Here is a 23651-nt window from a genome sequence, read left to right on the forward strand (position 1 = left end):
CGAGCTGTTATTACCTGAGAAAAAAGTCAAAGGATTTTCAAATATCTGGAAAATTGTAATTATATGTATTCTTAACTCTAATATATAATCACCGGAGCCCAAATGTTACCATGATTCAAGAATATCAACACAAGGGATACACCAGTGTCAAAACAAGATACCAACAGAGTAAGCTCTCAGTCAAGGTTTCATGTATCCCAGTCTATTCCAGTTAAGCATGGTTCAATGGCCATTTCAGTAATAAAACCTGATTTAGTAACATCAATATGCAAAGAATTAATTTTAGCAGCTTTCTTTCATGCAAAACTTTGCCGATCACATAACATTGTCCAAAATTGGAGTCGTAAATAAGATATCAGTCAGGTAATGATAAATTTTATGCTTTTCCATCAAAGCCTATTTCTAGTACGCAACACATCTTAAAAACGCACTCAACTATTTGCTAAATTATAATGGTTTATAATGTGTTCATATAATATCCTAGACTTCAAAATAATTAAAGGATTCTGCACAGATCAAAGACAACAAGATGTTCTGCGTCTTCCAACAACAACAATAACGGAGCTAAATGCTGCAGATTGCCGAGTGGAGATGAATTACTAATTCGAAAAAAAAGCGTTCCAACGCAAACATTTGTTGAACGCACCAAGTTTCCTTCTGATTGTTTCCGACATTAAACATCATTTGACAAGGAAAGAGCAACCAGAAAAGAAAAAAAATTAGTAAACCTTTCTATGACGAAAGAACCGGCTTGGCGGAAGTATGCCACCGAGACACAAACATCCGACGCAAGGGACTAAAAGCAAATGCAAGCCAGATTTAAGAAATCTTTACAGATCCACCCAAAACGAGAATTCATTCTTTCCAAATGACGAAAAGACGAATTACTAACTAACCTTCCGTTGTCCTGAAGCCCCATCTGTGATCTGATTGAGAAAGCCGAATTCGCGAGCCGACTTTTCTGAAGAGCCGCCTCCACCAGGAGAATGGGACTGCAAATTAAGCGGTGGTAGTGATGAAGCAAAAGAGGGAGTAGTAGACGAAAATGAACATGGGTTTTCATGTTTGAAAGAGATCGAGCTGGCCCGCCTAACAATGGAACGCGCTGATGTGGGAACAATGAATCTAGTGGAATCGAATCGAATCTTTCGACTAAGAAAAGAAATATGAGGGCTCAGATTAATTTGGGAGAAGCAGAAGAAGAAGAGGATATAAGCCTCTCCATGGCTTCAAAAGTTGGCAAGAAGTGGAAGATTGAGATGAAGAGGAGAGGAGGAAGAGGAACTCTTGGATAAGCTCCGGTCCAGAAAGTCATCGAAAGTTAAAGTATTTTAACTTATTTCTTGGCCAAACACCAACTAAAAATCCGAACATTTTGCCGTGCGAGAAAACAGAAAACCCTCCGTCGACCTAAAACACAATAACGTAAACTAAAGGTTTGAATCGGGGAGAGATCCGTCTGACCACCAACCAGAAGGCGAATTCTAATTAACCGTCGTAACCAACCAGTATAATCTCAAAAATACCGGATGCGAAAAAGGGAAGGGGGACGAAAAAAAGGAGAGCAAATACTACCAATATACCCACATACCACAAATTTCTTAATTAACTTCAAATTTGTTAATGGCAAAGGAAAACTTCAAATTCGAATGTAAACGTTTTTTTTTTTGTAAACAAGTTCCTCACCATTATTATTGTACGATTGTGAAAAGTCATTTTCTATTTTCTACCAATGCTCCTGCTTTATTGTGATTATGCAAATTTTTCCGAAGAAGGCTGAGTTTTTTGGTGGTCAACAAATGGCCAATATTTACAAAATTGAGTGTATGCGAGAAAAGAATGTGAGATTTGATGCCGACCAGGACCAAAGGGTCGGGCTGGAGTGATTTGACTGGCCCTTTGGCTTTTGGTAAGAGCTATGAGTATGAGGCTGCCAACCAAAGTGTAATTAGAATCAGTGGCCATTATCGTACATGGGAGTGAATCTCAGGGGCTTTTGTTTTTGTTTTTCGATGGAAGAGTGAATACAAGTTGCTTGTTAATTTAATGACACAGGCCAATTCCAAGTTTGGAGCTTTCTGGCTTCCTGCTCTTTATGGGGTTAAAGAGACGTGCGTGCTGCAATAATAGGATGGGAGATTAGTCCAAGGGCAACCTCTCTTTCAAATATTAACACATTTTCATACCCATGAGTGGTTGAGATTGTAGGCCATGTGTATGATTCGTTGCCTGAGAATCCGTTTACATTCTTTGACCTCAGAATAATGAAAAATGAGATATGTTTGGTTTATAAAGATGAGTAAGTTATTTTTTCAAAAAGGGAAAATTGGCTTGAAAATCAAATAAACCGAGCAAGCTGCATGTTACAGGAACGAGTGCGAGGCTCCATCACAGCAACTTTATGCTTAAAATTAAAATTAAAACTAACATCACTAGTTGTCATCGACATAAAGAGGGCAATGATCTGGAGATAAGGCAGCTTCTTTTTTAGTTTTTTTAAAAGAAAAGTAGATTAGAATGAATGGTGGGAAGAAAAGAAGATGGAGCGTGCTGATTTGGAGAGGTGGCGTGTGCTGATAGGGCCACCTCATATTTTATGTTTGGATCAAATCGAGATTGCAGCCAAACAGGACGTGCCCACCGCACCAGCCCCCATGCACTTGGCTTGCACTTTCGTGTGTCTGCCACACGCTCTTTGATCTTTTCCCTCTCGATAGTGACATCCCATTTCCCCACTCCTGCTTTTTATCTTGTCTTGTTGGATTCCAAATTCGTAGTTTAATGATTAAAAACGTCAAAGATTATGAATAGTCCATAATTTAGAAAAGAAAAATAGGGAAAACCATATTGGAGGTACCTATACTTTCTCTCAATTTTAATTTGATACCTATGTTTTTTTTCCTTTAATTAAACATTTAATTTTATCTTTTTAGCAACATTAGCTCTTATAATTTTGTTCTATTGATATTTTTAGTGTCTACATAAGGATTAATGATGTTACTATAGCAAAATTAAAGATTTAGTTAAGAACAAAAAACACATAGGTACCAAATTGAAAATTGAGAGAAAGTATAAGTACCTCCAATATGGTTTTCTCAAGAAAAATATACTAAAAGAAAACACAATCATAAAGATCCAAATTTTACGACCAATAACTTCATGGTTGGAAGGATAGTTGGAGCAATTCTCTTTTTTTTCTCTAAAAAAGTTTCAAGTGATTTTTCAAAATAGTTATAACATAAATAAAAAAGATGTTTTAATTCATTCACCTTTTTCTAAAAGAAATATAAGCTCGTTATTTTAATTTGTGATTTTTTTTTCATGTTTTTTTCCTCTTATGCACATGCATCTTTTTATTAAAGAAAATCCTATCTAGACACTGTTATGCACTAACTATGAACGCTTCTTTGAATATGGATTTAAATTTTGATTAGTCATATGAGCGACAAGTAATTTTTACTAAACCCAATTCTCATTGATGATTTTTTTTCATGTTGATATTGACAGCCCAACACCTTGATTAGTTGGGCTAACTTATATTTGGTAACTTAACATGGGAGCCCAACAACTCAACTTGACTTGATGAATTGGGCTAACTTGGAAGCCCGACAACTCAACTTCACTTTTTCCCCTTTGTGGCCCAACTTAAGTACACACAAAAAAACAGCGGATGATCCATGACTCTCCGAACCTTAAAATATAAACACCCACATAGGGTTAAGGTGCATTCAGCACCCCCAAGTATTTTGTCAGTGCATCCAATGGTCTAAAGTAATTTATGGTGCAATTTTGCTATCAAAGTAATTAAAATGGTACACCGGTATCCCATACTAACAGATCTGTTACTTTGACCGTTAAATTGATGAGTCAGCACAAGTTTAACCAAAATAATCTGACCTGGCATGTCTAATAAGCAGGTGATGTGGAGTTTTTTCGGGGTTAAGGTGCATCCAGCACCCCCAAGTATTTTTTAGGTGCACCCAGTGGCCTAAAGTAATTTATGATGCAATTTTGCCCTCAAGTAATTAAAATGGTGCACCGGTACCCTATGCTAACAGATCTGTTACTGTGAAATTGATGAGTTAGCACAAGTTTAACCAAAATAATCTGACCTGGCATGTCTAATAAGCAGGTGATGTGGAATTTTTTTCGTCTGCCACTGCTTTGTTTTCTCTGTTTAGTAAATGCTCTCTTTGGCTCTTGGAATTTTTTTCAGAGTAAGAAATTTTTTCAGAGATACTCCTCTGGTCCTATTTATAGGGTAGAGAGAGAAAATATTTTGTGGTCCTATTTATAAGGCACTGAAAGAAATTTTTTGTATGGATATACAAATTTACCCCTCATTTATTATTGTATTGACTTTGTTTATATGAGATATAATGTATATTAAATAGGGATAATGTTGGAAAGTTATTAAATTTAAATGAAAGTTAATGAAATTTAAGGTTTTCCTTGATCTGTGTGAAACATGCTGGAAGTGCCTTATAAATAGGACATGCCAGGTCAGATTATTTTGGTCAAACTTGTGCTGACTCATCAATTTCACAATCAAAGTAACAGATCTGTTAGCATAGAATACTGGTGCACCATTTTAATTACTTTGAGAGCAAAATTGCACCATAAATTACTTTAGGCCACTGGGTGCACTTGGGAAAATACTTGGGGGTGATGGATGCACCTTAACCTCGAAAAAAATTCCACATCACCTACTTATTAGACATGTCAGGTCAGATTATTTTGGTCAAACTTGTGCTAACTCATCAATTTAACGGTCAAAGTAACAGATTTGTTAGCATGGGATACTGGTGCACCATTTTAATTACTTTAAGAGTAAAATTGCACCATAAATTATTTTAGGCCATTGGGTGCACCTGGCAAAATACTTAGAGGTGTTGGGTGCACCTTAACCCCACCCACATACGTTAATACGTTATCCATTGTGTTTGTACCAACGAGAGGCTGAAACAGTTGGTGCATTGCTTCCATCCATATCTGCCTCTCGTCAACTTCCTTTATCTGTTAAGGCTAAAATCCCATAGGCAACCACGCTGCTACACCAGCCTATACTCAACAAGACTAATCTCAATAATTCATTAATCCTCCACATGGACCCATCTTATTGGCCTAGCATAAAACGTTTTGTTCCTGCCCTTCACACGAGATCACCAAACTCATTAACTGAAATTTCATTTCGCTGTTGTCTCGCTCACTCTCCACCTCTGAATTCTTTTGCTGCTCCTCTTCATGGCCAAGCCGGTGTCCATCGAAGTTTGGAACCCAAATGGCAAATACAGAGTCGTTAGCACCAAATCCATGCCCGGAACTCGTTGGATCAACCTCCTGATCCAGCAAGATTGTCGTGTTGAAGTAATTGTCTTCCTTTGATCCTTTTCTGCTATTTTGCTTCTCTTTCTTGAGATGCTTTTAGTGTTTTTCCTTTGTGCAAATGACTCCAAGTTTCTCTCGTTCGTGCTCAGATATGTACCCAGAAGAAAACTATTCTGTCTGTCGAAGATATCATTGCCTTAATTGGTGATAAGTGTGATGGGGTTATTGGCCAGGTAATAACAATACAAGGGGTCATACCAGAAATGAGAAAAGTTCGAGAATTTCAATCTTTCTGGTGTTCTAGGCTCTTTGATTTTGTTTTCTGTGTTCCCTTGTTTTGTTTTAAAATGAGTTCGTGCTACAGCTGACAGAAGACTGGGGAGAAGAGTTGTTTTCCGCATTGAGCAGAGCGGGAGGCAAAGCTTTCAGTAACATGGCAGTTGGTTATAACAATGTTGATGTCAAAGCTGCAAACAAGTACGGTGTTGCTGTTGGAAATACTCCTGTAAGTCATCTTTCCCCTCACTGCATTATGTCAAACCTTAATAAATGCAATCAATTTGTCTTGTTGCAAAAATTAGCATTTATGTAGGTTTGTTGAATGGCAGATACGAGATATTTCTTCTCTATATAAAACGATAGATAAGTTATTGCGCAATTACTGGCCAAAAAAAAAAAAAAATCAATTGGGCGGTAATCATTCACCATTTCAAACTAATGGCCGGGGGGGGGGGGAACCTCGACATGAAAACTTAACCGTAGGTGTCCATAAAGGCATAAATAGCTTTTATTACATTCTCTAACATGATTCCAACAAAAGATTGAGAGAAATACTGATTTTAAGTTCTGAAATTCATTTTGTTGCTCATTTCGTAGGGAGTGCTGACAGAGACAACAGCAGAGTTGGCAGCTTCACTTTCTTTAGCAGCTGCTAGAAGGATCGTTGAGGCAGATGAGTTCATGAGGGCTGGATTATACGATGGATGGCTTCCTCATTTGTAAGAATATAAATATAAAAATATATATTTTACTTCTTTGCTCATCTTTTATGCGCTGAAATAAGTTACATACTCCTGTAATGGCTGGAATAAGTTCTTTACTTCTCCCATAGATTTGTTGGAAACTTGCTCAAAGGACAGACTGTTGGTGTTATTGGAGCTGGTCGTATTGGATCGGCTTATGCGAGAATGATGGTAATCTTCCATTAAATCAAATATTGAAGACTTTAAGTGCCTCTGAGCTTATTTGACTGAGTTGCATGTGTTGAAAGCTGTACTTATTTTGGTCAATAGCTGAATGCTATATTTGTCAAACTGGTAGTTTGCTGAGAACTGACTAGTCTACAAGGGTAATGTCAAGTTCGGTCACAGACTTGATTTCAATTTGACTCTGATTCTGCATTAATCTAGTTTAAATAACATTTTGCCCCGTAGATGACAGGAAAAAACTTTTGTTCTGCTGTTTTAGGTTGAAGGGTTTAAGATGAACTTAATTTACTATGATCTGTACCAAGCCACCCGCCTAGAGAAGTTTGTCACAGGCATGCTCTTGACTTGACTTATTAACCGATACAAAACTCTGTCAGCTGATGGCTTGCGTTTTCACCATTGCAGCTTATGGTGAATTCCTGAAAGCAAGTGGTGAAAAACCAGTAACTTGGAAAAGGGCAGCATCCATGGAAGAGGTGCTTGTGCAGGCAGACGTTGTAAGAAATCTGTGCCAAGAATTAATTCGAAACTTACTTGTCTTTTCTGATTGTTTCAAATCAAATGGGCTTTTGCCGGTGCATATTGTAGATTAGTCTCCATCCTATCTTGGACAAAACCACCTATCATTTGGTCAACAAGGAAAGTCTTGCAAAGATGAAGAAGGTAAAATTTGAAGAGTGCTTAGTTATTAACGGCCTAAAGTGATGTAAAATGTGGCAATGATGCTATTCCAATCACAGGAAGCAATTCTAATCAACTGCAGTAGAGGGCCAGTTATTGACGAAGTTGCTCTTGTAGAGCATTTGAGAGAGAATCCAATGTTTCGAGTAGGCCTTGATGTGTTTGAGGTAATGTTAACTTTTGTGTCTTACAATAAGCATAATTTCTAATCCATCTCTTGACAATTAAAAAGAATTAACTGTCATCAGGATGAGCCCTACATGAAACCTGGGCTTGCAGAAATGAAGAATGCCATTGTGGTACCCCATATCGCGTCTGCTTCCAAGGTAATACCTTTCCCTTATATTGTGCCAAAGACTTACGATATGTTATATCTACTCTTTCAAGGATGACAAGTTCTAAGAGTCATCAAAATTACTTCGTCTTTGTTTGCAGTGGACCCGAGAGGGAATGGCGACACTGGCTGCTCTGAATGTTCTGGTATGTCTCGTTATCTGAGGCTAGATCTTTGGCTGTTGGAAAATATTTACACAGTATCGAATTGTTTATTAAGTAGTTTTAACAAATAGTGATTTTAAATATTAAAAGACGAAATATGAAACTTGAGCAGAAAACAGCACATCACTGTGCTGCTATTGTTGATTTCTAGCAGCAGTGGATCCTCTTCCCTTGTCATCCAGGATTTGTTTCTCTTTTTGGTACAAATGGCTGTACAAAAATTTAAACTTACTTCTTCGCAAATGATCCCAAACCCTTTTGCATGTAAGTGATTCATGCGTGGAAAGAAACTGATGTTTGTTAAAATTTCAGGGGAAAATTAAAGGCTATCCAGTCTGGTCTGATCCAAACAGGGTGGAACCTTTCCTCAATGAGAATGCTCCTCCTCCAGCTGCATGTCCTAGCATTGTTAATGCCAAAGCCCTGAGTATGATATCATAGCACTTGGAGCTAAATATTTTTGAACCTCTTGTTGAGGACAATAAACTTTATGGTTTCTTTCTCTATCAATGCAGGTTTGCCAGTTTCAAAGCTGTAAGATGCACGCATGCCGTTGATCCTGCGAGGGCCTTCAAGAGCAAAAAGTGAACAAAATTTTGTATGTTGAGTTGGGCTCGGGGTAACATGATCGAAATAATTACCTTAGGAGAGCTCTGGCATGTGTCTCTACTTTATGTTTGACTGATGACAGTCTATGTACAACTTCTGTTTTATAATACTGGCTTCATCTGCTTGTTATATTATTTTCAAGGATTAAGCATGAATGAAGTTATGACTTGGGGAATATAGTAAAAAAATATAAAAGAAAGAAAAACAGGTATCTTTTCCTTCAGACATGAGACATATCATTTCAGTAGTACACTACAGAGTGTCTGCTTTCGTGCTTATGTAGGAGAGATTTGCAAATGGAAGACACGAAGGAGCCGTTTGGATAAGGGTTTTTCAAAGGTTTCTTCGGGGAATTTTAGTTAGGAAGGTAATATATGCTACGTTTGGAAAGTCTTTCACCGAAATTTTCTGAAAGTTGTAATTTCCTTTGAGTAAAATAAAAAGTGATTTTGAGAATGAAAAAACAGTTCTTGCATTTTGACGTGAAAAGAATAAAAGAATTTACGTGGTCATGAAATGATTACCAGAACAAAGTAGATTCTTAACCAAACTGAGAATGAAGACATGGAAACTATTATACCAAGAAAGAAGAAGCCACATTTTCTGACGGCGTACATGATCATAAATCATAAAATCATTTGTCATTGAGGCCTGCGCAGCCAGAGGGGGAACTTGTGGTGTGGAGCGAATAGCCACTGATGAATGAATTTTATGGACCAAACTTCATTTGATTGTGGGTCCATATATGGTTTTTAAACCTTCGACATGCTGCTTCTGCGCTCTACAGTCTACATGCAACAAAGGTGAACCTGTCTCTCGTACCATGTTGTCTAAATCCCCGTACTATGTGTTACCTGTGTGGTGATGCAGGCAATGGAGTCAAACGGTGAATTCTAAAACTCCCAACGAAAATGTTTTCTTCGATGACGTGGAAGATCGTCAAGAAAGTGATAGACTCCGGAGCAATCATGGCGGTGTGGAGCAAAGAAGAAGGGCCTTTTTTGAGGGCAATACTCAAGAAAACAGTTAATCATATGTGTATTCAAAGCACTGTACTTTTACCGGAGCACTTAACCGGAGCCAGAGAGGAGGAATGAATGTCGGGCACCAAAATCTGAGCAGCGGTTGCAATCATGGATCCAAAAAGACAAGGTTATATGATTGACGGTTTAATCTGAAGCTCCGGACTGGCTTTGCTGCGGTGATTTTACAGTTTACGGGGGGTAAAATATGGGAGTAACTTTGTTTTGATTTAAGTAAACGTGCTCATTATAAACAATTCCAAACAAGGGAGCGCGAGAGAAGGATGAGATGGTGAGGGAAGGAGGAAAAAAAGCAAGTTAAATTCCAAGGATCTTCTTGTAATTTAGTCGCGTTTTTTGGACTTAATCCAACCAGCATTGATGTAATGAATATTTTTGCTGTGTTTAGTCTCATCGAAATTCCTATTAGGAGGATATTGAGATTGGATGAAATGCTCGTCTGGTACTATTTATTTATAGCACAAAAAGAAAAGATATTTTTATCCTATTTACAGGGTATTAAGAGAAATCTTTTATATGGATATATAATTCTAACCTTCATTTATTATTATATTAACTTTATTAATATGAGGTATAATGTATATTAAATTAAATAGAAATGAAGTTAAAAAATTGTTAAATTTTAAATAAAAATTAATAAAATTTCAAAATCTTTTTAATGTGAAGTATGTTGAAAATGAGCAGAGAAGTAAAAGAAAAAGGGAGGGGAGGTAAGGAGGGCAGCTGAATTGGCCAAAAGATGAGAGGACCGTTGGCTTTATCGTCAATTTTGAAAAAGCAAAAGCTATGCCTTTTCAGCAGCACGTCTTTCTATCTCTTCCACCTTATCCCAACTACCCTTTCCTTTCTTCGTTTTTCTGCAACGTCCCCCACTCAAGGGTCCCATCTTAGGGCACTGAGTTCCTTTCCGCTAAAAAAGAAGTCGTACAAGTTTAATTTACAGGCTGGAGTCATTTTACCCGCCCTTGGCTTCTCAAAGCTCACTTCACTCGCATGGCCATATATCTTCATGTTAGAAAAACGAGTCCCTTGAGGCCTTGATCACATACTCATATACTTAATTAACTCATGTATGCCGTCTACAACCTTAATCAATAAATTGATTTGGACATTTAAATTAGGTTCAGACAAAGACAAATACATGTATCATGCATTTCAGCTTCTCCATCATACTATTGGTCAAAATGGCATGCATATGAGTGTATCTCCATATCATTCATTGTTTTGTTCTAAAGCATATCAACGTGTGACCGTAAAAAGTTACTGAATGTTAAAAAAATATTCATCCTTTTCTGTCCCATTTTATTTTGAATAAGAACAGACATTTACAACGCATCTCTTCGCCCAATCCAGGTCAGCTTGAACCCCTCAGATAATGTATTATATGCTACTTGATTACTTACTTGGATTTTGGTTGATTAAAGGTGGAAGGAATCGCCAAAAGTTTGATGAAAATCACTCCCTCTAAAGAAAGTCATAAAAAAGAGTTCCCCATTATTACCGCATAGCTTTGCGCTCAAGGAACAATAACAGATAATTATGGAATCATGCCATCATTGTTGAGCCACCTATCACTCACTTGTTACATGTATTTTTTTTTCTTTTTAGGAATCTAACAACTATATTAATCTAAACATGATGTACAAATGGTTACTGTACAAATTTATCTCCAAAATTTTTATTCAGGAGCACTAATTACTCAAACAAATTTAAAATATAAATTTCTCTCGAAAATTCGTAATCGTAATAATATTATTTCTTATCGTTAAAAATTTTAATTGTCAATATCATTTGTTTTTAACGCTGGCTTTTTAGATACCCCTAAAAGAGGACTGTTTTCGTGATATCCGTGGATGACGTGGTTGGGTCCACCCATGACAGCCTTTGTTTTACTGGACGGAGTCGTGAGGTAGATAAGTGGCTCCATTAGTGGTTCAGTAATGAGTACTCAACGGTCATCCTGCCTCGAAATCACGCAGCTTTTTTACACCCTTTTAACCAAACAGTAAAAACACAGTGTTACCGTCGTTCACGTTACTGATAGTAAAGACGACAAGCTGCCTGGGAGAGATGGATAAGAAGAAGAGGGCACCGTAGAGACAAGACAAGAAATGACCGTTGCAAGGCGTGCCGGCGTGGCACTATTGTGGTTTCCAGCCTGACATGATGAGCCTTCTCTCTCTCCCCCTCCCCACCAGTTCACATGGTCTTGCTGTTCATGCGGGTCCCACCCCTCTCCTCCAACCGCTGTCACTGGCTATTTTCTTTTATTCCAAAGTTGCCCCTGTCTCGCTCCCATTAACCCCAGCCCTTTTTTTTTGGCCCTTTTCTCTTTCTCCTTTAAAAACACCCTCCGTCCTCTCACCTTCACTCCTCACTGTTATTGACACCCCCAAACGCGGTTTCTTTCTTGCTATCCCGGTCAGTTCTCCAGAGAGATGTCGAAGGAAGTGAGCGAAGAAGGCCAAGCCCACCATGGCAAAGACTACGTGGACCCCCCGCCGGCTCCTCTCCTCGATACGGCCGAGCTCAAGCTCTGGTCTTTCTACAGAGCCCTCATCGCCGAGTTCATTGCCACCCTTCTCTTCCTCTACATCACCGTTGCCACCGTCATTGGCCACAAAAAGCAAACCGGCCCCTGCGACGGCGTTGGCCTCCTGGGCATCGCTTGGGCCTTCGGTGGCATGATCTTCGTCCTCGTCTACTGCACTGCCGGTATCTCTGGTATGTTCAACCCCATCTCACAATTTCCGCACCATCTAATGTACTATGGCGGCCTCTGAAGCGGTTTGTCTTGTCGTGTTTTGTTGCGTTTGCGTAGGTGGCCACATCAATCCGGCGGTGACGTTTGGGTTGTTCTTGGCGAGGAAGGTGTCACTCATCCGAGCTTTGGCGTATATGGTGGCTCAGTGCCTGGGTGCAATTTGCGGCACTGGGTTGGTTAAGGCGTTCATGAAGCACTCGTACAACTCACTGGGTGGAGGGGCTAACCAAGTGAGCTCTGGCTACAGCAAAGGCACAGCTCTGGGCGCTGAGATTATCGGCACCTTCGTTCTGGTGTACACCGTTTTCTCCGCCACTGACCCCAAGAGAAGCGCCCGTGACTCTCACGTTCCTGTATGTTAATAATACTTCACTGTACACAGAACCAGTCAGTCTAGTAGTGATGATGTAACTTATTTCGTACGTACGTTTTTGGTGCTGTATGTGAGTTGATTATTAAATGTCGTTGCAGGTTTTGGCTCCATTGCCAATTGGATTTGCTGTTTTCATGGTTCACCTGGCCACCATTCCGATCACTGGCACAGGGATAAACCCTGCCAGGAGCTTCGGTGCTGCTGTTATCTACAACAACGGCAAAGCTTGGGACGACCACGTATGGTTTTTCTGTTGAACTTTAATGTAATTAACTTGTGTGTGAGGATTAAGTAATTAATTGTTGACGGGTTGGATGCAGTGGATCTTCTGGGTTGGCCCATTTGTGGGAGCATTGGCGGCGGCAGCGTATCACCAGTATATTCTGAGAGCAGCGGCCATCAAGGCATTGGGATCGTTCCGAAGCAACCCCTCCAACTAAATTAATGGCAGAAAATTATTGAAGAGAGAGAGCTGTGAATGCATTAATTAATCATTTATTCGTTTATGTGTGGATCAGATGTGATTATGACTTTTAATTTGTTTATTCCCTTTTTTTTTTTTTGCCAGTCTACTGCTGCTAGCTTGTAAGTGGTACTTAATCCATGAGTAGTGTGACTCTGTCGTTTTTTCCATTTCTTGCTTATACATACCCCCTAATCTTCTCTCCGTAACAGTACAATACCTCAAATTTGAAATGAATTTGGAGATGAAAGGGAAATAGGGAGCTTCGAAGGCTTCCGCCAATTAGTTGCTCCCTATCGTTCGTTACAGTGGTTTTGTCGGATGAACTCCGTGCGTCTCTGTTGTGAGAACTAAACAGCAGGAAAATTGGTTTTGAGAATTATAATCAGATTGGGTCATTTAGAGCGTGTTTGGATTTGCAGTACTTATATATGTTTTACGTAAATTTTATGTAAATTGTGGCTTGTTTATTATGGGCTTGTTACAGATAGTGATGAAAAAAAATACTTTATTATTATTATTATTCTATTTTTAAATATAAGATCTATTTTAGTGTGTTACGTTACAAAATAGATTTTATATTTGGAAGGCAGAGGAGTATTATTATTGGGAAAAAACGAACTTGAAGATGGGTGACGAGACAACTTCATGTTCTTGGAAACATGACACAAGATATCAGGGACCGAAAATCGAAGCTGGCGGCCGGTGAAGGAGAATGGACACCGACGCCGTGAGCGTGCGAAGAGAGCGGAAGAAAGGGGTCAGACAAGGAGGGACTGCGGCCGTTCAACGAGTGTCGTTATTTGGAGGCCATGTTAATGTTTTTGGCCAGATGGGATCGTTGGATGATGGCTCAATATGAGATGTATATGACACGATTTAATTTATTAAATAAGAAAAATATAAGAAATTGAGCTTTCCACGAGTTAAAAAGTTTAAAAACTGAGTCATAGTTGAAAGATTATGTCAAAAATTATTTATAAACGTGTTTTATATAAGTTGAAACAATTTATCTCGTCTATTAATTACAAGTAAAAAATTATCTATAAATCATTCGAAATGGATCCAAAATGATGTCAAACTTCCCACTTGGACTTGTACCAGTCCAAGTCGACAGGAAATGTACAGCTATTAGATGGACCGCGCAACTTCATTAATTCCAGAAGCAATCGGCTGAAACGTTCTACAGAGCATCTACACTGGGCCTTGTCGGCAATCCTTTCACATTAATCGTAAGAATAGATGAAAGCAGCTGAATGAAAAATAGACTCCAAGTGGTACGGAGAACTAGCGAGTGATGTTACATTCTCAGAGGGATTAGTGATAATGCGCCAACACATTTGAGAGAGCTTTAAGAGATGGTATAGCACAGAATCACTCCACAAACTACCATAAACATTACACGAATAAAAAAGCAATAAAAATGTTTAGTCATGAATGTCGCCCCCTACATCCAGAACTGCGGGCGACCTTGACAAGTCTCACCGTCAAGCAGAGTAATTATTACCAGTATGTTAAACTTTTTACAACATTTCTCCCCGTTGTGAGCTTTGACTTGTCCAAAGCGCAACACAGCACCCACACAAGCATAAGACTCAGTCAGGCAAAGCAGTTCCTCGTTCCAGATTATTTTTGATCTCCAATGTGTATTTCCCAAATGCTCGTTCAATCTTCTTGTTGAAATGCTCATTCCGATCGTTAATCGAGTCAATATCTTTCTCTTCATGGAACTTTCTTCTCCGGCTAAATGAGTTGAGCTTCTCTTCCCTGTTCTTCAGTTCCTGTACCATCCGGTCAATCTTGTCCTCTGAAATTTTTGGCGCCTGCCATGAATGAAAACAAAAGTCATCACAAAGTACACAGTGTAAAGCAGGCTCGGTGAGAGTTGGTATGGTTCTAGCAGCAAACCTTTCCATATTGGAGACTCGAAGCATCACGGTAGAACTCTGGATCAGCTTCTTTCATTTTATTGTATTCTTCTAAATCCACCTCAATATTCTTGGTTCGCTTCTTGTATGCATTGTACAGTGTTTTCTGGTTAAAAACTGATCAAGAAGATGCATTAACTTCGTACCCATTAGAATCACTCTAAACCCATAGAAAGTGTTTTATGGACTTGTGCTTGAGTTAATAACAAGATAGAATAAGCAGCAGAACTTTCCTAAAAGCAACATGCAATTTGCCAACGTGATACCCTCAATGCAAACAGCTATAGTTAATTTTCATCCACCAAAATAAATAAATAAATTACATACAGGCATAATTTCAAAGAAGAGAAAATAATTACTAGTAATGGACCAAAAACCCATCGAGTTGTGGGGCCATAAATAAGTCCACGTTAAAAAACAATCTGAAATCAATCGATTCACTATGAATCAGATTTTCAGTTAGTTTGAAGTTATTCACTAAACCAAACCATGCCTATTGAAAGGTTGGTTCACATTGGTTTAGTAGGGCCAAGTCAAATCTTTTCTCTCCCTAGATTTCTGCCCAATGAAATGAAGTTCTAATTAATCTAAGCCCATCAAAAAATAATTTTTTTCTTACACTTTTAGGCCCAAAACTTTAAAAGCTTTAAGACAAAATAACAAAAAGATCGACAAAAAAGTGCTCCTCTCTTGGAGCTCAATGTGACGAGTTTTAAATCAAATTTTAACACTCAAAAGTCACACGAGGTCCTGACCTTTTTATAATTCAGGCCAGGCCCCTACAATCAGGGGTAGGGTGCTACGCACCTCTCACTTCAACCTCAAGAAACAATGGAAGTCTAGCGCCAAAGAAGCATTTTACCATTAGAAATAAGTAGTAAGTAACAAGGCATACAAACATCTTAGAGGAATGAACACAGTCATCAACGGGGACAACATACCAATTATGCCAACTTATTTTTTTGGAAAAGAACAAAACATACCATCCCAGCCAAATGGAGCAGGATCCTTCTCCCATTTCTTGTACTTTTCTTCCGCTGACTCTTGTGTGTCAAGCATATATGCTTTAGTCATATCCAGACCATTTGCATCTAGAAGTTTTCCCATTTGTTTCTTCCTGTCCTCAAGCCACTTCTGTTTAGAAATACCCCGAGATTCTGCTGGAGCTTCCATCCTTTTTTTTTCAGCAGCAATTTCAATTTGATTACGTTTTTTTGCTTCTTGCTGCCAGTGAAAGAAAACAAGAATATTAATTTTGTCTAGACTAAAAAGAGTTCTGAGCTCAACATTTCAAACAGTTACCATCTGTCCTCAATTCCATCCACTTTTTCTGTCTCTTAGAAAGTTTCGCGTATTCTTGTTCAAAGTTTTCTGCTGCAGGATGTTCATCTTCACTAGCAGACTGCTCTTCATCAAGATAGGGTTTTTCATCATCTATGCACTCAGCAGGATACATGTCACCTGGGGGGCCTTGCTTACTGTCGCCACTTGCTGGTATGACTTCTAATAGACGTAAAAAATGAAGGAAATATTACAGAAGTTAAGTTCAATATGATTGATACAAATATAAAATATCATCAATACAGTCGCGCAATCTTAAGTGCAAATCTGAAAATCGAAATCAACATTTTTAGGGATTCTTTCTAGCAAACTTAATTACAACGCCCTCCTGTGGAAAGACTGTTCTAATCAGAAGGCAAGCTTCTGCAAGAGAGTCTATGAAAGCCTTATTTATTTATACGACCATGTAATTTAGGCAATCAATAAGAGCCCAAGAACATAAACTCGCCACTGGAGAACAATATATCCTACATTTTATGCAAGCAAACTATTACCTCGGTCTGTCAAATGCAATCGATACAGAAGGCCATAATTATTGAGGCAAGACTAACCTGGTTCCTTTTGTTGCATCTTTGTTTTGGCTTCAGCTATCACTTTAAAGCAATAATCACTACACTCATGGAAAGGATTACTGGCATTTCGGCAATCCGGGTGTACCGCTCGTTCTTCAGACATTTTCTAAGCAAAAAGTACTATCTCCTATAGACCAGTTGCAGATAACCCTACACGATCAAAAAAATGCAGAGATTCTAACATTAAAACAAAATATTTCATGCTCAACATTCTTTTCGAACATAAAAGCACTCGCAGAACTTCGAATCGGAAGAGCTATAATTACCCCTTTATTTATTGTCGCCGCGACCTAATCGTCTCAACACATGAGCCGAGGAATAAAACTGAGCAAAAACTCGTATCTAGCGAGATCGGGTTTATTGAGGCGGAAATGATATACTCTCACGAAACCTAACGTTCTGTTTGGTTCAATGGAGGGGAGGGGATGGGAGGTTAATTAAAGGGAGGGGAGTAGAGGTGAGGGGAGGTTATGAGTGCTGTTTGGTTTGAGGGGAAAGGAGGGGAGGGAATGTTTCATGTTTGGTTCAGGAGGGAAGGGGAGGAGAACTAATTATAAGTTGACAAATATGTCCTGTTTTTTTAGTTAGATTTCTTTATTATTTTATTTAATATTTATATCAAAATTATTATTTTCTACTTTATGAATATTAAAAAACAAGCTACCCCACATATATAAAATATTTACATATCCATAAAATATATGCATATCATACAAAATATTTTTTATCATTATCAAATATACATATTATAAAGAATATATACTTTCATATTATATCAAGAAAAATAGAATAATCATGACAAAAATATTATATCATTATTATCAAATATTATTGCATAATTTTTGTGGTATAAATATGAATTCTTTAAAAAGTATCAATTTATTTAGAAATAAAACATAAATGAATATCATGTGTTCCACTTAAGCGAAAAATAAGTTGCATTATTAACATCAAAAAGCATAAAAAATCATCAAAGTGTTTAGCAGACTAAATATTTTCTAAGTCATTCATGACATCAAAATCACTAAACATTAAAAGTCCCTAAATAATCACCAAATTAAATATTTCATAAGTCAGTTTCCTAAGTCATTTATAATTTCCATAACCAAATCCTTCCGTCCAACAAAAGGGCATTCAGCAAATGTCCTTAGTAGCCCATCATTACTCATGAGAGCTTTATAGATCTTAGCAATATAGATTGTTGCGACGCCACATTCTTTAACCATATTCCATACTTGTTCGCCCGAAAATTGTGGAAGCTTTCTAACAGTGTCTCTCATTATTTGATTTGCATCTTTCATAGCTTGTGCAACTTCAGACATAACATCTTTTATCCCATCTAACTCAGAGTCTTTTTCTCTATTTGAATTCCCCTTTTGCTTCTTTTTAGATGAACCACTTGTAACTCCAATTGAGGTATCTTGATTGATACTATTATCAAGTGCTTCAAAATGCTCTATGTTGACATTATGTTGGGAAGCAATATTATCAGTGTTGTTGAATGTATCAATAAAATCATCCTCATTGATTGAGTGACGTCTCTTTCGCATTTCACCTGTAGTATGAGTTCCCTCCCCTGATGCTCTGTCATTTCCGTATAAAGTCACCATCTTATCATAGTTGGGAAAAGGAATATATCTCCAATTTGCAGCTTTAGGCTTTGACTACAAAGGAAAAAATTCAACCAGTAGTTAATATTAATGAATAAATTATAGACTTAGATGTTAATTAGAGTGCTCCACAACAAATGTTGAAATAAACTAACCTCAATAAGTTGATCCCAAACTTGATCTTCTGCCTCCCATAACTGGGTTGATGAGTTCCAAGCGAACCCACTTAATCCATTTTTAAAAATATCATAAATTTCAGAGAAGTTTTTTTTTAATGTTTTCCACCTGTTCTTAATCTTCTCTTTGTCTAATTCAACATTAAGCAAAGCACTCATCTCTTTCACAATATTCTCATATGCAGTGGTTGTGAAAGTACCATTTACTTTGTTGCCACAATTATATTGTTCCATGAAAGCATCAACAAGGTAGTCATCCATAGCTCTTGTCCAATTCAAACATTGCTTATTGTTATTTGATTTTGGTGGCATTCTATTACAAAAAGCAACAAAAACCATATGAGAAATATAAGTTATTGCAATTCATAAAACTTAAAAGCAACAAGTCTAAAACTCTAAATACGATATATATATATATATATATAAATGTCTAACTTTAAAACTACTACAATGCAAGCAGCAAGTTCGTTAAAGCATACTTAAAAACATTAAATATGAAATTTAAATAAACTTAAAATAGCAAGTTGTCAAAGCACAAACTTTAAATTGATCAGGGTACATAGCCACCACGTCTCATCAGCCTATTTTGATAATCAATCCACATCTCATTTGCTATAGTATCTCTAATCAGCTGTCCTTGGACAGCCTCATCATTGTCACCATGTCGTTCATGATTATTATTATCAGACTCTGATTGAGTTGCAAGTTCACGATCTACTTCTTCAATGAGATCCTCATTAGGATCTATGCTCATTAAGTAGTTATGAAGAATGCAACATGCTCCGATGATAAGCGTTTGAGCTTTCACTCCATAAGTAGGCTCAGATGAATTGGCTAAAATGTCAAATCTTTTTTTCAAAACTCCAAAAGCTCTTTCAACTGCATTACGTAGTGATGAATGTCGTAAATTGAACAATTCTTTATAATTTTGGGGTGGATTTCTTTCTGAATATTCTTTCAAATGATAACGGACTCCTCTATAAGGTGTAATGAGTCCACTAGTTAGCATAAAACCAGCATCCACAAGATAGTACTTGCCTTCAGGTATTTTTAGCTTATCCTCTCGTGTCAATGCATTTTTTATAATCCTAGAATCAGATGCTGTGCCTTCCCATCCAGTGAGTACATAAGTGAATTTTAAATCAAATGAACAAGCTGCTAACACATTCTGTGTTGGGAATTCTTTTCTACCACGATATCGAGGAGCATCTTTAGTAGATACCTTCACACGTATATGTGTTCCATCTACAGCACCAATACAATCCTTAAAAAAAGGATAGAACCTATCATTTGTATGGATTTCTGGAGGTATAGTTATCCCATCGGGTTGTACAATAAATTTATCGCCTACTTCAATGATGGCTCTTAACACATTATGGAGATGACGACTAATTGTCTCACCAGATCGTCGAAAAAAGAAATTTACTACTCGATTTTTTGCTTTATGGCCTAGTATGTAAAGAGTTTTTGCCACTTGTTCTTCCACGGTAGCCCATCTTGTAGGTTTTAACCCACCATCTCTTTCTAGCAAAGCACATAATGTTAGGAAAGCATTAGGAGTCATACGGATGATATTGCGACTTTTTTCATTAGTACTTAATTGACTCATTATTTCTTCACGCACCCTTTCTCGTTCTGAGCTCATACTATAACTTATCTTTCTTTTACGGCACCTCCTTTGAGTAACAAGGTAGACAAAAACAGACGTGAGTAGTGCTAGGGCTCTTTGACGCAAATTCAACCATCGACGCAAGGCTAAATTGTTTTGAAATCCCAATTCCATCTAACAAACCACATTAACATGCATCCAATTAATAAAAACCACTTGAGACATAACAAATACATTCTAAATAATCATAGATCAAAATAAATGCCAATCAAGAAGTGGATTATGATCTTAAGCATATTATGTAAATTATATTTAAATTTATACAACAAGCTTTAAAATATTCCATCCTTAATTAGATAATGTGGCAACCTCATGTGCTTTATTTCCAAAAACTAAAAATCCAAAGCTAATTTATATCAAATGAAAATATGGCAGCCATAAAAAATTTCAAATATCCATGGATGTATATACATGTGCGTGTGCTTGTGTATATACATGTACGTGTTGAAATTGTTATATATCCAAAGTCAAAAGAAAAAGTGGTCAACATCACATGTTGGACAACCATGAAAATTTTTGATTATATATATTAAATTGGAAAACGTGGCATCTGAAACTAAATCAACATATGGATATATATCGACACACAAACCAATAGCACAAAAAACAATGAATTAACATTTGTTGCACCGATTCATTCCTACGCCTCATCTCTTACTTCATACTAGCGAAAACATTAATCGGAAAATAAAAAATATGCAGAGAAAAAGAAAAAGAACTCACCAATAAATTCAAGGTCATATACAATTTAATACTCAATATTATCTGGAAAGTAAAATGCTTTTACAATTGCAAAGAATTATGGATGAAAGCATCACACCAGTTTACCTGAATGAAGACGTGGGAAGAGGTAGAAGCAGTTGGCAATACCAATGGCGGACAGAGGAGTAGACGCCAAGCAAGCGATGAGACTGGCAGAAGAATAGCGGCTGAAAAGGAAGTCAAAAAAGGGTTTTTTAATAAAAAGGGTAAACTTGCATATGTAAAAAATAATATGGGCATTTTAATCAGAATGAGGCACAATATTTCTCTCCCCTCCAAAAAACCCCAAATTGGAGGGGAGCAGAAGGAGGGGAGGGGAGCACTAAAAGACAAAAATTTTTCCCTCCCCTCCCCTCTATTTTCTGAACCAAACATAATTTTTTATCCCCTCCACTCCCCTCCCTTCCCCTCCCTTTGAAAACCTTCGAACCAAACAATGCCTAAGAAAACAAGATGGTCGAGGCCGTACGACGTGCGTCTCGTCTGATAATATACAACCTAGGCAGGCGTCTGGGCGTTGCTTGGTTTCTTCCCGGCAATTAACCCCCCAAAAAAACTAGTTATTTAATTTTTTAAAAATAATTATTTGTCCAGAGTTCACACAAAAATAATCATGCAAACTGATTGTTACTCCTTCCATTTATTATTATAAAATACATTCGATACTTATTGTATATTCTTATATATAAGAGACACTTAAAAGTTATTTCTACTTTTTTATATTGGTTTTATTTTACCTATATTTATATCTCCAACTCACACTCTCTCTCCCTCCCGCTTCTCTTTCTTTCAATAATTTAATTGTTCTCTCTTATGCTCTCTCTCCTTATTAATGAGGGCATTTTTGGAAAAAATTATATTTTTTACATATTGATTGTTCTTAACTAATTTTAACTTTTTTTTTTATTAACGTAATTGGTTATTCGTCTCTTATAATAAAGAACGGAGGGAGTATTATAATTGTTTGAAGGATCAAGAAGAAGGATAAAAAAAAAAGATAGATAATTTGAAGTTTTAAGAATTAAATATAACCCTTTGGCCAAAAAACTTTTTTTTTTGATACAGCATCTTAACTCAAACATGACTAACGGTAAAAGGAAAAAAACTCAAACACAATTAAAGACTTAGGGTGTGTTTGGCAAACACCCCAAACCATGGTTTTGGGACCCAAACCATGGTTTGGGAAAAATGTTAGCCAAACACCCTTAAAAAAATCAAAACCATGGTTTGGGTTCAAAACCATGGTTTTGACTTCAAAACTATGGTTTTGGAAAAAGCAGAAATTTTTTACTTTTGGAGAAAAAAGGAAGAGGGGGAGAGCCGATAGGAGATGGAGCTGGGTTTTTTAAGAAACGATTTTTTAAAACAGATTAAGCTTAAGCGGAGAAATGAGAGACAAGGAATAGGGATTAATGAGAGGAGCTAGATATTAGGAATATAGGTAATAAAAAAGATATTAACAATTTATTCCTTCAAATTAAAATATATCATAAAATATATTTTTTCTATAATTATCATATTAATTTATGCCAATTTGTATATACAAAAAAGTACTTCTCATAACAACTATCCAAACACTCACACTTCTCAAAATCACTTTTTCACAAAATCTATTCTTTCCAAAATCTATTTTTTTTCAGAATCTATTCTCCAGAAGCTATTCTCCAAACCATGGTTTGGTTTCATCCAAACACACCCTTAAAGTGTTATAGGATTATATCGTTAATTTAGAAATTTGTTTATTTGAGATTGTGGTATCAAAATGGAATTATTTATTTGGGGATCAGATTGTTTAAAATCAGATATTATAAACCATAACATTTACCTTGATCAAAAAAAGAAAAAATAACATTTCGTATAAAAAATACACCCCAAATAATAAAGCTGACAAATTATCATGTGTAAACTAAAATATTTTAAAAATTTTAATTGAAAATCTAAAATTGCTATTATTTAATAATTAAAATAAAAATATTTTGAAATTAGCAACTAAACTTTTTATCTCCAATATTTTTTTGCTTTTTTATTTACAATATTTTTATTATTTGGAAGGTATGATAAAATGAAAAAATATATTTTGATTCTAAAAAATTTTACGTTATCATTTGAACTTCAAAATCTGTAGTTTACCTATTAATATTAATAATTTAAATAAATTTAGTTGATCAGATCGATTTCCGATATTTTGTTAATAACAGAATGGTTTGAAGGTTTTGATTGGTAACAAACGAAGTATAAAATAAAATGAAAATGTATTATAACATAAACTAAAATATATATATATATAATTATAGTTCAGGTTGAATACAGGTGGGCTTGATATATTAAATAATTTTTTCTATCATTCAGCTGAATGATATTTTCACATAAAAGTTAAGAATGAATAATAAATTCCTCGCGCAATCTATTCTAATTCTTTATAACATACTGATGATTAAATAATTTACATGATTATATTTGAAATTTTTATTTATAATAAAATTTTCCATAATTTAAATTAAATTTCCAGTGGCCCATTTAATTTTGACCATTATTCTCCTAATATTGATAGATAGCAATTAGATAGAAAATTTTGCTGCAATTACCTTGATTTCAATAGGCGACAGTAATCCATGCAATTATTTAT

General features: G+C 36.5%; 5 protein-coding genes across 5 annotated transcripts; 2 read left to right on the plus strand and 3 right to left on the minus strand.

The window, feature by feature from the left end:
- The first annotated feature begins 5141 nt into the window (after positions 1-5141).
- Positions 5142-8547, plus strand: LOC114725693 (glycerate dehydrogenase). The gene is made up of 13 exons (XM_028912226.1): positions 5142-5367; positions 5478-5561; positions 5693-5833; positions 6205-6326; positions 6440-6521; positions 6796-6868; positions 6942-7033; positions 7125-7199; positions 7277-7384; positions 7466-7543; positions 7653-7697; positions 8028-8142; positions 8231-8547. The coding sequence occupies exons 1-13, from the start codon at positions 5245-5247 to the stop codon at positions 8251-8253; spliced, it is 1161 nt and encodes a 386-aa protein (XP_028768059.1). The 5' UTR covers positions 5142-5244; the 3' UTR covers positions 8254-8547.
- Positions 8548-11731: 3184 nt separating this feature from the next.
- Positions 11732-13204, plus strand: LOC114725691 (aquaporin PIP2-7). Its single transcript, XM_028912225.1, has 4 exons — positions 11732-12091; positions 12189-12484; positions 12603-12743; positions 12825-13204. Exons 1-4 carry the CDS (start codon positions 11806-11808, stop codon positions 12942-12944), a joined length of 843 nt encoding a protein of 280 aa, XP_028768058.1. The 5' UTR covers positions 11732-11805; the 3' UTR covers positions 12945-13204.
- Positions 13205-14245: 1041 nt separating this feature from the next.
- On the minus strand, positions 14246-17136 carry LOC114725687 (pre-mRNA-splicing factor syf2). The gene is made up of 6 exons (XM_028912221.1): positions 17075-17136; positions 16788-16958; positions 16198-16398; positions 15879-16115; positions 14876-15012; positions 14246-14790 (listed from the first exon to the last, which is right to left on the minus strand). The coding sequence occupies exons 2-6, from the start codon at positions 16909-16911 to the stop codon at positions 14563-14565; spliced, it is 927 nt and encodes a 308-aa protein (XP_028768054.1). The 5' UTR covers positions 16912-16958; positions 17075-17136; the 3' UTR covers positions 14246-14562.
- Positions 17137-17881: 745 nt separating this feature from the next.
- LOC114725685 (uncharacterized protein At2g29880-like) lies at positions 17882-18855 on the minus strand. The gene is made up of 3 exons (XM_028912215.1): positions 18704-18855; positions 18574-18643; positions 17882-18472 (listed from the first exon to the last, which is right to left on the minus strand). Exons 1-3 carry the CDS (start codon positions 18853-18855, stop codon positions 17882-17884), a joined length of 813 nt encoding a protein of 270 aa, XP_028768048.1.
- A 289-nt stretch (positions 18856-19144) lies between these two features.
- On the minus strand, positions 19145-20158 carry LOC114725688 (uncharacterized). The gene has a single exon (XM_028912222.1). It carries the CDS (start codon positions 20156-20158, stop codon positions 19145-19147), a length of 1014 nt encoding a protein of 337 aa, XP_028768055.1.
- Positions 20159-23651: the final 3493 nt, after the last annotated feature.

The sequence above is a fragment of the Neltuma alba genome, unplaced genomic scaffold (assembly GCF_004799145.2).
Source record: "Neltuma alba isolate B1F8T4 unplaced genomic scaffold, ASM479914v2 tig00012261_pilon, whole genome shotgun sequence".
NCBI lineage: Eukaryota > Viridiplantae > Streptophyta > Magnoliopsida > Fabales > Fabaceae > Neltuma > Neltuma alba.